This window comes from Scomber scombrus, chromosome 3 (assembly GCF_963691925.1).
Source record: "Scomber scombrus chromosome 3, fScoSco1.1, whole genome shotgun sequence".
NCBI classification, from domain to species: domain Eukaryota; kingdom Metazoa; phylum Chordata; class Actinopteri; order Scombriformes; family Scombridae; genus Scomber; species Scomber scombrus.
In genome coordinates, this window is record NC_084972.1 from 29,807,411 (window position 1) to 29,823,102 (window position 15,692).

A 15,692-nucleotide genomic window follows, 5' to 3' on the forward strand; every position below is an offset into this window, starting at 1 on the left:
ATAGCAGACACACTGGAATCATAATATATTTTCTAGTCTTTCTGTAAATCCAGTGTCTGTGGTCATCGTCAGCCTGCTGCTTGGTGTAGTTTACCGTGTGGCATGCAGATTGGTCTGAGCTGGTCATAACAAATACTGTATGTGCCTGTGTGTGTGTGTGTCTGTGGTAGTCTGTGTGTGTGTGTGTCTGTGGTAGTCTGTGTGTGTGTGGCAGTCTGTGTGTGTGTCTGTGTGTGGCAGAGTGCGCCCCAGGCTTTTAAATCACAATAATACGACGGTATAGGGCTCAGAGGTCAATGACGATCCTTCCAACCCCCCTATTAGCTTCTCTTCAGTGTCTTATTTCCCCTGCAGGATGAGGCAGATTGATTTTTTTTTTTTTTTACTGTGCAGAGCTTCTGTCAGACTCCATCGAGGTTTTTATTTCTTCTTGTTGAGGAATGTTGGGCTCCGAGTGTTCCTGCAGAATCACTTCACCAGTGTGCTCAGGCAGCTCGGGGATTTGTTGGACAGCAGATCAAACATATCTGTTCGGCGAAGCTTCAGCAAGCAGCAAGAGTGCGTTTAATTTGCTGCTCTCGCTGCCAGAAGTTAATGTTAGTTTTTTAACCCTGATGTGTCAAACGTTTCTGTGTCCTGTGGCTCACATTAAAGGAAGTTATGTCGCTGTTCTTCACTACACACAATGCAGACTTTTTTTTTTTTTTTTGCTTTAGAAGATGATGCAGTGGATGGGTGTGTATGTGTGTCTTTGGTCTTGATATGAAAGAGAATTTCCACTGAGGTCACACACACACACACACACACACACACACACACACACACACACACACACACACACACACACACACACACACACACACACACACACACACACACACACACACTATTGACAGCAGTGTCATCTGATCTTCTTAGTTAGGTTTTCAGGGGTAATGACTGTGTGTGAGTGTGTGTGTGTGTGTGTGTGTGTGTGTGTGTGTGTGCGCTTGTGCACAGCTATAGAAATGTAGACCTGACTGGTAATGGGACACACACACACACACAGACAATAGGGTCCATTGATGATGATTATGTGTGTGTGTGTCAGAGGGTCTCCAGTTGCACTCCTATCACTAGCCTTTGAGGACAGCCGGTCTCTCATGTGTCTCCACCAGTCATGCTTCCAAAATAAGTCATTTTTCAGAGCGAGTGTAGGCGTGGTCATAATGGGTTTTTTTTAAACATGTTTTTATTTAGCTTGTTTTGGTTTTACAGCGTCAGTTATAAGCAAATACAAGTCACATGACTCACATGGTAACCCGCCATCCATTCAGTAGAATTTAAAGTTGGCGAACCTGATTCAGTTACTGTAGTTTATCATAACTGATGTGGCTCTGTTCTTCTTCTCTGGTGTTTATACCAGTCAGAAATGGGGATGGGTATCATTATAGTTATGATGATACTACCACATGTGCTGATTGTGCTTTTTATTTTTTTCCTCTGGTCGTCATGGGTCTGAAATTCAGAACTGGAACTCTGCAAATCCTACATGAGTCCAGTGTAAATGAATATACAGTACCAGTCAAATGTTTGGACACACTTTCCCATTCATATCAATGAGAAAGTGTGTCCAAACTTTTGACTGGTAGTGTATATTTACCAAAAAATAGAGTTCCAGTTGCCCAATCCCTCACTGGCTTCCCGCCTGTTAATACATTCAGTTGTGTTTATTAAAAAGCACACGGCCAATCTGGATATACTACTACCGAGAACAGCTGTAGTGGGTGAGAAGTCGTTATTGGTTCTTGGTATTTGATTTTCGAGACACAGCAATTCTTTATAAGTGGAGACAATATTTCCTTGTTTTTGTCTGTAAAAATATTCTCACTTTAGCAGGAATGTGTTCAGCCTCGAGGACACTGTGTCTGTGGCTCTGGTGCAGAATAATAATCATATTGTTTCCTTAAGGGTTGGTAGCAAATGTTTTGTGGCCAGGTGTCATTATCATGGATTGTGAAGCATTGAGAAACTCTGAAGTTTAAGCCCATGAACTCTTTTGTTGAAATCATCTCGTTTCCGAGGGGGTCCTTACCAACAAAAGACAACACGGTTCGGCAAAAACATTCAACAAGAAAACTGAGAAAACAAGTTAACAATAGCATCATGAAGAATAAACAGAATACCTTTTTAAAGAAATACAAAAAGACAAAATACAACAAAACAAACAAATACAGACAAGACAACAAAACAAGGTATACACAATAATAAGATCTGCAATTACAGCATCATAATAAAGAGCTTGTTTATGTCTGATAGACTGGAAACAGCAATCCAGAGTAAATCAGAGGGTCAAAGGTCACCTACAATACTTTTTGTGTATTTAATGTCATTACTTGATATATGTGTTGTGTTTGTCGTTGATTCAGGACGACCATCCTGGTGACCGGAGCCTTCCTGGATGCTTTTCAGAAGGTGGCAGACATGGCGACAGGAACCAGAGGTAAAGACACACAAAAACAACACAGTGACAGACAGTGTCATATAGTCATACAGTCACTCTGACACATCAAAAGGAAAATCACTCTTGGATCAGCTTGTGTGTGTGTGTGTGTGTGTGTGTGTGTGTGTGTGTGTGTGTGTGTGTGTGTGTGTGTGTGTGTGTGTGTGTGTGTGTGTGTGTGTGTGTGTGTGTGTGTGTGTGTGTGTGTGTGTGTGTGTGTGTGTGTGTGTGTGTGTGTGTGTGTGTGTGTGTGTGTGTGTGTGTGTGTGTGTGTGTGTGTTTGCTCAACTCTTGATCTTGTTCCTTCCTCCCTTCAGTGTGATTTTTTTACTGTGTCTCTCTTTTCATTATAAATAGTGAGATCACGAGGGAACTAATTAGCTCCATTAGCTCTCTGTGGACCTCTGTTCTGTGTGTGTGTGTGCGTGTGTGTGTGTGTGTGTGTGTGTGCGTGATACAGTATAATGTAAAAACCATTACAGATTATGCTGGAAGGGTGAAGTAGGTCAGGAAAATTGCCCAGACAGTTTTCAGCACATCACTCTTCTTCTTTTTTTCCTTCTTTTCTTCTGTCTTTTGTGCTTTCACGCCAAGTTACTTCGGTGGTTTGGGGTCATTTTTCTTCTTAATGTATTTTATTTCTTCCTGTCTGTCTCTCTCTCTTTCTCTCTGAAGTGACACACAGGCTTCATGTGCAGCTGCCTTGTTTTACCCCAGATTAGGTTACACACACATTCACATCTCAACGTTCACGCTTCATGACAGGATGTTTTAGTTTTTCAGTGTTGTACAATGCACTCCAACATTTTGGGAAATTCTTGTTTGCGTCTGTTTTTAGAATTCGACAGAATTGTACGATAATCAATATCAGTTTCACGGTATCAGTTTGTCAGATATAGAGGTATATTACATCTCATATCCAGGGAGAACAGTGCACTCATAGTTCAACCTATGATTGCAAAACCGTGGACATTAATCTGCTGCTTTAACAGCCTCCACTCTTCTGGGACGGCTTTTCCACAAGATGTTGAAACCTGGCTGCAGGGATTGGCTCCCGTTCAGCCTCAAGAACAAGTGAGGTCGGACCGCTGATGTGAGGTGATAAGACCTGGCTCCCATTCAGCGTTCCAGTTCATCCTGGAGCGTTGGATGTGGTTGAGGTCCAATCGAGTTCCTCCACACATAACTGGGAAAAAAGCATTCCTTTATGGACCTGGCTTTGTGTAGAGTGTGTGGGGGGGAGCACTGTCATGTTGACACAGGAAAGGACCTTCCCCGAACTGTTAACACACAGCTGGAAGAACACTATTGTCTAGAATATCATTGTTTGTTGTCTGTTGCTCTAAGACTTCCCGTCATTCAAATTTAAGGGTCTTTTTTCCCTGTGATGCTGCTCTCTTTACCGAGTATCAAGTATCTACAGCTAAGTCCAGTTCAACCCTCTTTGGATAACCATGACCTGGATGGCTAAGACTCTTCACAGACCATCAATTTATCAAATTAACAAACAAACCTGGTAGATTTTCGTTGCACTTCAAACAGAAACACCATTTCCTTTTTCTAACCCTAATCCAAGTGCTACCACTGAGCCCTGCTGATGCAAGCTGCAGGCTATGTAAATACATGGAGGACTTGGACAGGGACTACCAGTGTATTCGGAGCTGCAGAGCCTGTGTGTTGGGGGCTTTGTTAAGACAGTCAGCTGCTGGTGTGATTATGTAAGATAGAAGTCAGTTAGGTATTTAAAGGAAATCCAGTAATGTGTGGGCGTTTGTGTGTGTGGGAGATGAATCATGGCCGCTCCTCTCCATGGAAGCTGCAGCAGACCTGCTCCGTCATGCTTTAGTGAAATCGCTAAAGGTATATGAATATGTTAGATTTGGCTTTTTAAGTGTATCTGCTGTGTTTGTGCAAGTTGAAAGTTCGACGACCATAAAACACAACTTCTAATAACACAAACAGCTCATGAGCAGCCCCCCTTTTTAAATAATGAGAAATATGCAACTTCAGGCAGTGTCAGATCACATCGTGCAGCACATGACATCACCTGAAGCGTAAAGCCGTTGCACCACCACAGTATCATAAGGTATGATCACGCATCTCACATCACAAGACGTATATTTCAGCAGCAAGCGATTAGGTTGAACAACACGCAACCACACACAGAGCGGTCAGCACTCACAGCATGTGTTTATCTCTCTCTGTTCAACATGCACGCACACTGTCCCATACTTGTCTGTACTTTCTATGAGTCATTTTTTTGTGTGACTGATAGAAAACTAAGAAAAACACTGATAATGTATAGACTGAGTGGACACAGCCTGGCCATAGAAACAGGCAGAGCAGATGACCCAGGGAGGCAGAGGCGGTGTTGTGTTTGTCACGAAAGAGAAGTGGAGACAGAATTTCACTTCCTATTTTACTGACGATTACAAATAGGGCAAAATAAATATTATATATCCTGAGTTTATCCACTGCCTATCTATGTGGGGAAGAGGGTTCAATGAGCAACAATAGCTGCAAAATATGTTCAGTGTTGTCGTACACGAAGAGGAACGAGTTCTGTGTGATAACATCTGAGAAGAGAGAGAGAGAAACATGCATAGGATAAATGTGTATATAGACCAGTGTTAATACATATCAGTCTTAACGTTGTGTTAATGTTCATATTATTATTTTGTAGTCTCCAAATATTTGGACACATTGTATTTTAATGCTTTGGGAACATTGTTCACTCAATAAAAGCCCAGTGAACTGAACTGAATCACAGCGTGTCCCCGTTGCTAAAAAACAAAGCAGCGTAGAAGTCATTTGTCAGTCATGTCTCATCTGTCAGTTTGTGTCCTTTCCTGTCAATGTTTCCTCATGCTAGGCTCTGTTACCCCCCCCCCCCCCCCCCCCCACCGCCTCACTACTGGAGATAAATATTTTTTTCTGCAAACGAGGCTACACAATTAGTTTTTCCTTTATTCTATTGGTGAAATAATGTGGCAAACAAGGATTGACAAAGATATATGATGACCTAGAAAACATAAAAACATATATATATATATATATACAGACACAGTTAAATGTGTAGAGAAGGATGTTACAAATTGGGTGGGGTATGTTGTAGGCAGTGTGTGTGTGTGTGTGTGTGTGTATGGTAGGATGTTTTAACAACTCTATGGTATAGAATAATAATAGTAATACTTCTACTAATAAAGACAATAATAACATTTTTAAGATGAGTTTAGTAAAGTGGTCATGTTGGAGTTGTGAGCATGAAACTTTTTACCCTGTCAGAGCTGCAGGCTGTTTTAAGAAGTTGCCAAATTTAAGATTTAAGAAGGCTGAGACTGCACCAGCCATTGATCATAGTGTCTTTGAGCAAAGCACTACCCAAAATTGCTGCTGATGTGTGTGTTTGTGTGTGTGAAGCAGTAATTTCCTTTTGCCAGCCCTAAAATGAAGTGCTGAATAATTGATTTGTGGATCTACAGAAAAAGAAAAGATTTTTACAGCCTTTTTAACTGACTCTGTTGTTCAGAGAGGAAATTTCTAAATCACAATCAATAAGAGTGACGTTCAATAAGGATCACACAGTTCACAGATAACCCAGCTGTTCATGTATGCATTAGCTGCCTCAAATATTCAAAGAGTGCTGAAACAGTTGGTCAGTTAGTCAATAATCTGACAGAAAAAGCAGCCTATAGTTGTGATAATGGATTAAATGGTTAAGTCATTTGTTAAACAGGAATGCTGATCAATTATCTGGTTCCAGCTCCTCAAATGTGAGAATTTGCTGCTTTTAAAAAAAACATCTTTGGATTGTTGGTTGGACAAAAGACGTCCGATGGTGTTAACTTGAGTTTTTAATCATTTTAAATCGATATAATGAATAAATACAATAATTGCGAATGTAATCTGCAAATGATTTGATTTAATATAACAGTTAGTTGCAGCTATAGTACTATTCACAGCAACCCATGTAGACATCTCAGTGGGTTAAACTAGGGTCATAATGGGATGACCACAGAGTATTCGTTAAGTTTGGGCCTAAAACTGAGAACCAAAACCAGGCTTTACACGGGTCCTTAATCCCCGGCCTGGCTGAACTTGATTTGTAGTGCCAGATTTTAGACCTTAAACCTATAAGGATGATTTATTAGCTTTATTTAATACATTATTTACTGTTAGCTCTCAATACTAATATGTTGAGGATTGTATTTTATTACTTAACGTTCATGACAGATATGAATGTTGGTGATTAGTACGGACCTGTTGGGTTTATATCAGCAGGAAAAAGTTTGGCGACAATTTGAAACGCTGCCTGACTCCGTGTCTCATGTCCTTGTGTCTTGTTTGAACAACTTAACTCTTTGATATCACCGGCCGTCAGCACATTGGGTTCAAACAGTTCAGCCTGTGTTGGGAAATGTGTTGACCAGGAGCGGCTGGGCGATATGGATAAAATCAAATATCACGATACCCAAAATCTAAGGCTATCACTATATCGATATAACATTGATATATTGGCCAGCTCTAGGTATGGCTCTTTTGGTTCAGTCCTGCTTGTCCCTCATTGGTTTAACCCTGCTCGGTTGGTGCTGCAGTGGAGACGGGACTGATACCATCTGTTAGCAGTTAGCTCAGTGTTAGCTAAGTTAATACCGCCTTGACACACTGCTGTTGACCAAGCACATTCCACTATTGTGTGTGTGTGTGTGTGTGTGTGTGTGTGTGTGTGTGTGTGTGTGCATGCACCTGTGTAGTGTGTTTTGACAGCTGCCTCCTCCTCCTCCATTATCTCAGCAGCTTCTTTAGCGCGTCAGCTGCTGAGTAACAAAAGAAAAGTTCAACAGCTGACTTTACGAAAGGCCACACGTTACCTGTTTCCTATAACTCCCACACACACACACACACACACACACACACACACATGCACACACACACGCACATGCAAACTCGCTAGTTCTCACACTCTTTACGTTGACAAGTCTTGTCAGCATGTAGAAATGCTTAATTGTTTTCTTCCTTTCAGCCCCTCGTAACACCCGCAGGGGAGTTTGTGTGTGTGTCAGAACCAGTCCGGTGGGTGTGTGTGTGTTGGTTCTGTGGTTGGTTGCCACGGTGATGCCCATGTTCTCATCTTTCTGTGATGTGGGTAGTGAAAAAAAAAAACATTGCGTGTTTGAAGATAGTTTCCCAGAGGAACAGCTGGCCGCCCTGTGCCTTCCTCAAAGGCGCGTGAGGAGGAAGCTTCTCTCGGAGGGAATGTGTCGGAACGTATTCGAGCATGAGCTAACGTTAACTGTAGCTCATCAGTGATCATGTCATCTGTGATCCTCGTATACACTGAAAGCATCCTTGTGTTGTGTCAAAGCTGGTGACATCAGTAATTGAAAAGAAAAAAATCCCACACACATAAACTATGGCAACGAAGGAAAAATGCAAGATGGTGCAACAGTTGGGGAAGATTGAGTAAAAATTCCTACATACCGAACATAACATCATCTCAATACATATAAAAGCAAATGCACATTAGAGCAGGATGAATGTGAAACCTGAACAATTTGGCAACGAAGAAACTGTACACTTGGGTGTTTTTAGCTCAGCTGGAGCTCTATGCAGTGATGATGATGATGATGATGATTATATTTTGCCTCTCAGGAGCTTAATGTGTTCTGAGGTGAAACGATATTGTTTTTTGTTGATTGGTTTATTGATTTATTTGCACATTTTCAAAATCAAAGTCAGAGAAAAATAGTAAAACAAAAAAAAAATACATGTGCAGGTGGGTGAGGTAGAAATACAACGGGCTTATGTTAAAACCTCACCTATAAGAGATGAAAAATATCATTAACCTAATTAATATTACGTACACACTAAAGCAAAACAGCAGAAACTGTAAGTTCAAAACAAAACATTGAAAAAATGTGGATTATTTATTAGAACTTTTTTGTCATCAGAGCTTTTTTAGGTTTATTTTGTATCTGGGCAAAGACAGAGAATCAGTAAGTCAGTGCACATTTCTATTCCATATTTGGGCTCCATGGTATCTTATTGAATACTGTCCTCAAGATTTATGGTATCATAATGTTGAATGAGACCAAACTAGCAAAATTAAGTTGTTTCCTGTTTTTGTCGTCCACCTCAGATCATTCGGTTGAGCTCGGATGACAAACTCCTGCTCTTTAGCCCCGATCTTAATCTCATAATGCCGTTAAACAGACGAGGGTTTTATTCGTCAAACGCTGGCAGATAAAAGTCAGAGGAAACCAAACAAATATGAATGTTTGGTTTGTAAGAAAGCAGGAAGGATTTAACGACCCACCACCAGGATTAGTGCAACAGTGGGCAGTGTCACAGTTTAATGTGCCGTATTCATCGCGTGATCAGTTTTCTCAGTGCCATCAGATACAGATTGACACCTGATCGATATGAGCGTCCCCGAATAGAAGTCGTGAGGCGTCATCTTGTCTGTCTGCTTCTCACTGAGGGTGATGTCAGTTCTGTTTCACGGCCGTGCTGCGTTCGTGTGTTGGCTCACAGCAGATTGAGTTTACATCAAATTAAATTAAACGATTATATTTCAGCAAACAGAGACCGAGGCTCTGCACTGTCTGATAGCGCTGATCGCTTTCCACTCTCCTCCCTCGCTCCCTCCCTCGCTCCCTCACTCTCCTCGCTCGCTCCCTCCCTCGCTCCCTCCCTCACTCCCTTCCTGTGTTGCATTTTTGGGTTTCTTTTTTCAACTCTCCTCCTCTGTTCTTCTCCTGTTTTTAAACAGATTTCAGTTTGAAGACTTCATCTTAGATCAAGGAAATTAGAACAGGCTCTTTTTTTTTTGACAAAATGTTACATCAAATAATTGAGAAATTAACTCGCAGATTAATTGATAATAAAAATAGTCTTTAACCCTTTACATACTGTTCATATTCTGACTCATAATTAGTCTCTACACCAATTCACATTCGTAAATTCCCCCGTCAGTCATTAATAGATGTTTGATTAATCCTTATTGAAGCTGTAAGGGAGCAAACAGTCTATTCCATGTGTTTATGGGGGGGAAAAAGACATTCACAATCACTATTTTATGGTCTTAGAGAACATTTAATAGAATATGAAGAATTTGATGTTAAATTTGTACTTTTGCATATACAAAAATGTGCATCAGCTGCACAAAGATTAAAAAAAAGATGCATTTTATTTCCATTTTTGTAAACCTTGGGTCAAATTAGTAAAGGTCCAGCTAACAGAAATCTGTACTTGGTGTTTTTGCAGCTCTCAAATGTAAAAATGAGTCAAGTTTGACCCTGAACGATGTGGAAGGATTAACAAAGTTGCAGCCCAGTTGCAGTTCAGTCTGTAGAGCCTGACGGACTGTAGTGGTAACATTAATATCTGCAGATGATGTGCAGCAATAATAAAAGAAAAGAAGAGTAACGAAGTCCAAAACTTGGCATAAATGTTGTCACACAATCAGCTGATTTTTGAAAGCAGGTTCCTCTTGTCTCTTTGGTGATTCCACATGACTGGTTTCCCCGACAACCGAGGAACTGTTGACGTCTTTGGCATCATGGGGCTTTCAAAGCACACACACACACGCACGCACGCACGCGCGCGCACACACACACACACACACACACACACACACACACACACACACACACACACACACACACACACACACACACACACACACACACACACACACACATACATGTACACATAGATCACAAGACGACCTACTGAGTGCTGACTAGTTATTACGGAGGTTTCCTAAGGTCAGCTCTGTGTGTGTGTGTGTGTGTGTGTGTGTGTGTGTGTGTGTTTGGGAGGAGACAGTTCGCTCCATCCTGACAGACAGACAGATAGACTGGTCGAATAATCAATAACTAGATCAATATAAAAGGGAGAGAGAAAGAATGAGTGAGTTGTTGTCATGGTGACGAGTGTAGTTCTGGTGATTTATCCTGGTTTTTGAGGGTGGCGTCTACACACGAAACCCCCAAAATCTAGTCTTTGTTGAACAACCTGGGAGCTGTGAGCAGAGAAAACAAGAATTAATACACACACACACACACACACACACACACACACACACACACACACACACACACACACACACACACACACACACACACACACACACACACACACACACACACACACCCTCAAGAGTTTTGTGAAAGGGCCGCATTATGAGTGCTGAGGAGGAGAGAGAGAGAGAAGCTGGAAAATCTGGGTTTAGGAGGAGGGTGAACAGTTCTCTCTCTGTCTCTCAGGAGTTGTGTCTTTGGAAAATGGAGGGAAATTATCAACGAATGGAGCAGCTTTTTTTAAATGTTCCTCTTCGTCTTCTTTTTCCGTCCAGTGGAATTTATGACCGATTTAAGTTTAATCATTTTAATTTTGTATATTATTCAACAAGCTAGTTTGCATACAAGAAGAAGTAAAGAAACAACACAAAGCAAAGCCAGAAAGAGAAACTAGTAAGGGAAAGCGAATCAATCTTTCACTTTTTTACTGTTCTGTAATGGTAAATTATATTTGCAGAATACTTTCTATACTTTCAGAGTATTTACACACTATGTGGTCCCCCTTTTAGTTCCATTAAAGATCAATTTTAATGCATAATAGACAACTGTGTGCTTCTAACTTCGTGGCAGCAGTTTCATCAGGACAGCACCTCTGTGCACAAAGCTGGCTCCAAAAGAAATTGTTTCCCCCGTTCGGTGTGGAAGAAATTAACTGGCCTGCACAAAGCTCTGACCTCAACCTTATCCAACACCTTTCGGATGAACTTGAGCGCTGCTGACTACGAGCCAAGCCGGTCCAGACCTTATCGACCAACTTAAGTGGTTGATCTCACTAATGCTTTTGTAGCTGAATGGGAACAAATCCCTGCAGCTGGGTTCCAAAATGAGATGGGAAGGCCTGAAGCCAGAAGAGAGGAGGCTGCTATAGGAGCAGATTAAAGGAACCCTGTGGAGGTTTTAACCACTAGTAGCACTATGGAGCAATATTTGGATGAGTGGGTTCTTGCATGCACGAACATGCGGGCGATGTGATACACAGTCATGCTGATGATTTCACACATCCGTTGATCAGCATTTTGTGGTTAAAGCTCAGAGAAAAATGCATATTTAAGTTATTTAGATTTTAAAGTGTTTTACAAATATTTGATGAGAAAGGAAATGTTGTCAAGGCATTTTTTAAACATCATAGACGCTACAGTAATTGTTCTGGTGAGAAAAACCTAGTGTTTATTGTTATCACCACCTTGTTTGGTTGTGTGTGTGTCAGTGTGTGTGTCAGTGTGTGTATCTGTCCACAGCTAATCTTGCATTTATTACTGTGTGCTTAAGAACTTAGGGTTGCTAACTTGTGGTTGTGGTGATTCAATCCTATTTTATATCTCCATCGACTGCTGACTCCTCAACCCTCTTAACCAGCCGTTAGGAGCCACAAGTGAACAACAACTGAATCAGTTTATAATCTTGTTTCTGCTTCGGACAACAAATCATCCCTTGTTGCACATTAAATGCCACAATGTGGTACCCTGAGAGCAGTCTGTGTTGTGACTTCAAATAAATATTGGTTAGATTCCTTATGAGCCTATCGTAAGGAGTAGACTTTCATCTTTTCTTCTATGGGTTACGATATAGCAAAATGTATTTCCGGCAAATCGGCTAAGATAAAAACAAGCTTTACCTCGTCTGTTGCAGTCCACATTTTGTCCTTTGTTGTTGCTCAAAAACTGACATCCATAGAAAAGTTTGGTCTTACTTGAATAAGAGCATCTGCAGATTAAGTCTGATATGTTATGATCCATTTAAGTCAGGTACGATATGAGATTAATATGAATAAATCCCTGTTTTTGTTGTCTTTGTCACCGTTTTGCTGGTAAACACCTGGTTGATCTGCACTCTTCTAGTTTTACAATGAGATATTCACTAATCCACATGTACTTAATGTTCAGGTATCCACATACCTTTTGACCATGTTGTGTATTTACATGAGACTTAAATAAAGTTCAACACATTATTTATCTGACACTCCACAAATCCAAAACCACAAATCAACAAAAAACACATTTAAAACCAGAACAAATCAAAATGTGAGAATAAAAGTGAGAATCTAATGCAAACACACTCCCTCACTGAGTCTGCCCGATCTTGTCAGGTTACATTCTTCTCTTTAGTCATCTCCAGTCAACTCTTAACTCCATTAAACGTGTCTGAACACCAATGCAACGCCTACAGTGTTCAGCACCTGGCCGCCACACACACACACACACACACACACACACACACACACACACACACACACACACACACACACACGCGCACTAGGTCTGACACTCATGTTGTAATTAATCTCTTAATAAATTAATATTTATGCCCTAAGACAGGGCTGGGCAATGTGCTATGATGATAAAAATGTAGGAATATTTTTGTTGTGGTTAATTATTACCATGAAAACAGTTGTGAGGTAGATGCAGAGATTAGGAATAAAAAAGCAAGGTGATGGACTAAAGAACTAAACCAGTAAAGGAAGAGAAACGCCCACACACTGTAGCTTCCAATGCAGGTTTAGTTTTAATGGGATATAAAGAAAGTCACTCTTGATATCCCATTAAACTATACCTGCATTGGGTACAGTAATGCAGACTTTCTTCTACTTTAACTGGTTTAATAATACCTTCACGGAACTGACTCACTGTAAAATTTCACATTGAGGCAGTGATTAAGAATTTATGTCCATAACCAGAAGAACAGAACAGACTTAGTACCGTTTCAATGGAAAAAAATGACGTTACCATGCTGGGAAAACGGTGACATTACTAAGAGTTATTCAGAAGAGAAAACAAAGGGCGAGCGTTAAAATCTACAGTTTCCAGACTTCCGACTTGCTCCAAATTTTACCCACTAAACAAACATTATGACGACATTTCAGGTGTTACACTTTCTGTTTGGCTTCCTTATAAAGCGGTTAAGATCTTCTGGATAAACCGATGTTTTGTTAACAACCTGTCTGATCATCTACTGGAACGACTCATGTTTCTAACCGAGCTTCACCCCGATATAAAACTGCTCTGTTTTCAATCAATGATTTCTAAGGAATAACATGAATCTAATCAGACATTTGATGCCAAACTTTTCGTGCATGTACGGACAGATAAAAATGTTTGATGCACATTTAGAATCAAGGTTTAATAATTGGAGGAATCCTTTACACCTGCTTTATGGATTTTTGACTTCTGGGTTGCAGCACGAGCTCGAAACACAACATTTATCTCTTTATAAAGTTGCAAACACATCCAGTTCTTTTTTACATCAACCAGACACAGAGCAAGTTTGAGTTCATTTGATCAATAAATCCAATATTCACTTTTGTTGCTCTGGTTTGGTTTAGGGTGTAGGGCTTCAACTAAGGATTAAATTTATTATTGTTTTTATCTGCAGATTTTTTTTTTTAATTACTTGATTCAATCTTTTTGTCTACAAAATATTGGTACATTACAAAAACATGTATGTTTATAATTTCCTGGAATCAGTCTTTAAATGTCTTTTTATTGTCTACACAACAATCCAAAATACTATGTACAGTATATATAGCATCAAACTTTCACATCTGAGAAGCTGAAACCAGAGAGTTTCCTGCATTATTGCTTAAAGTAGCTGTAGCAATTATCTCCTGAGGACTCCTGAGGAAAATAATATCTCTCTTTTTAGCTGCTAAATGTTCCACTGTCTTCACCAGCTGCTCTCCTGTTTGCTGTCTAGTGCTGGGCAGATAACTCACAGGAGGTTTATTACACATCATTAGAAGTTAAGTTGAACGTGTTGAGAGTGAATCACAACAAGTTAAAAGTGAGGTTAAAAAAACTACCACAGACACCTTGAAACATTGCATGTAGTTATTTGATCAATTGTTCATTTAAAAGTACTAATTAGAGCGTCTCTAAGGAAGATAGCTTGATTTGATGTTTTGAATATGACACAGCCTTTTTTTTTTTTTTTTTTTTTATAACAGTAGGATTATACTAAAAACTAACATAATTCCATTTTAATGGCTTAAAGCAAAAATGTAGGCAGGCTTTTAAACCAGACAGGATTTAAAGCATGCATAAACACACACACACACACACACACACACACACACACACACACACACACACACACACACACACACACACACACACACACACACACACACACAGTCGTGCACAAACACACTCAAAACATTGCATGACAGACTTTCGAAACATCCACTTTAGCTGCATTAAGGTAATGTCCGTGCCGCTGCTGTGCTTCAGTGTTTAGGACTTAAACGTTTCCCTGAGCTCCGAACTGAAGGTGCAACAGGGAGGGAAAGGCAAATAAAACAAACACACCTCGCCACACCTTAACATTTAACCCACGCCTCATACGTTAGTGTGTGTGTGTGTGTGTGTGTGTGTGTGCATGTGGTTGATAATTAATGTTTTGTCTCCAAGCAGTCACTGCAGATTTAACAAGGGAGGAGATGAGGGAGGAAGAGAAAGGGAGTGATGTAGAGCGAGAGAGAGAGAAAGGCGGCAGGAGGACAGATAGAGGACAATGAGGGAAGGAAGCATGGCAAGAAAAGAAGAGGAAGGGAGAAGCTGATGGATGGATAGATATAAGAGTTTTATAGGGACGAATGAGAGAAGAGTGAGAGCTGCTGCTGCTTGAACACATACAAGAGGAGGGAAGGAAGGAAGGAAGGAAGGAAGGAAGGAGTGAGTGTATCAAACAAGTTTGTACAGTACAGTCAGCACCGGTCCAGATTTCACTCTGACATCACTTCCTGTTGATGAACACACACACCTGGTAACACGCTTGATTTCTCACTGTAATTGTTCTTTTTTCATTACTATTTTTATTTTACATAACTCAGCCATGACTCAGAATTGCTGTGTGTGTGTGTGTGTGTGTGTGTGTGTGTGTGTGTGTGTGTGTGTGTGTGTGTGTGTGTGTGTGTGTGTGTGTGTGTGTGTGTGTGTGTGTGTGTGTGTGTGTGTGTGTGTGTGTGTGTGTGTGTGTGTGTGTGTGTCAGTTCCCTCCCTGTGCAGCTCTCACATTTAGATATTCAAATGATATGAAGTGATTCAGCGTTGAAAGTGAACTCGCACACTTCAAACTGTTCAGTGTAAAATGTGCAGTGTCACTTTGTTCCATCACAGAACGAGAGTGACGTA

General features: G+C 40.5%; 1 protein-coding gene across 4 annotated transcripts in view; it reads left to right on the top strand.

The window, feature by feature from the left end:
* mtss1 (MTSS I-BAR domain containing 1) overlaps positions 1 to 15,692 on the top strand; it is a 215,471-nt gene that overhangs the window by 172,137 nt on the left and 27,642 nt on the right. For all 4 annotated transcript variants that reach the window (XM_062416009.1, XM_062416008.1, XM_062416010.1 and 1 more), the window contains one exon: positions 2,409 to 2,482. In XM_062416009.1, the coding sequence (XP_062271993.1) occupies positions 2,409 to 2,482 (74 nt within the window). The remainder of the gene's footprint in view (positions 1 to 2,408; positions 2,483 to 15,692) is intronic.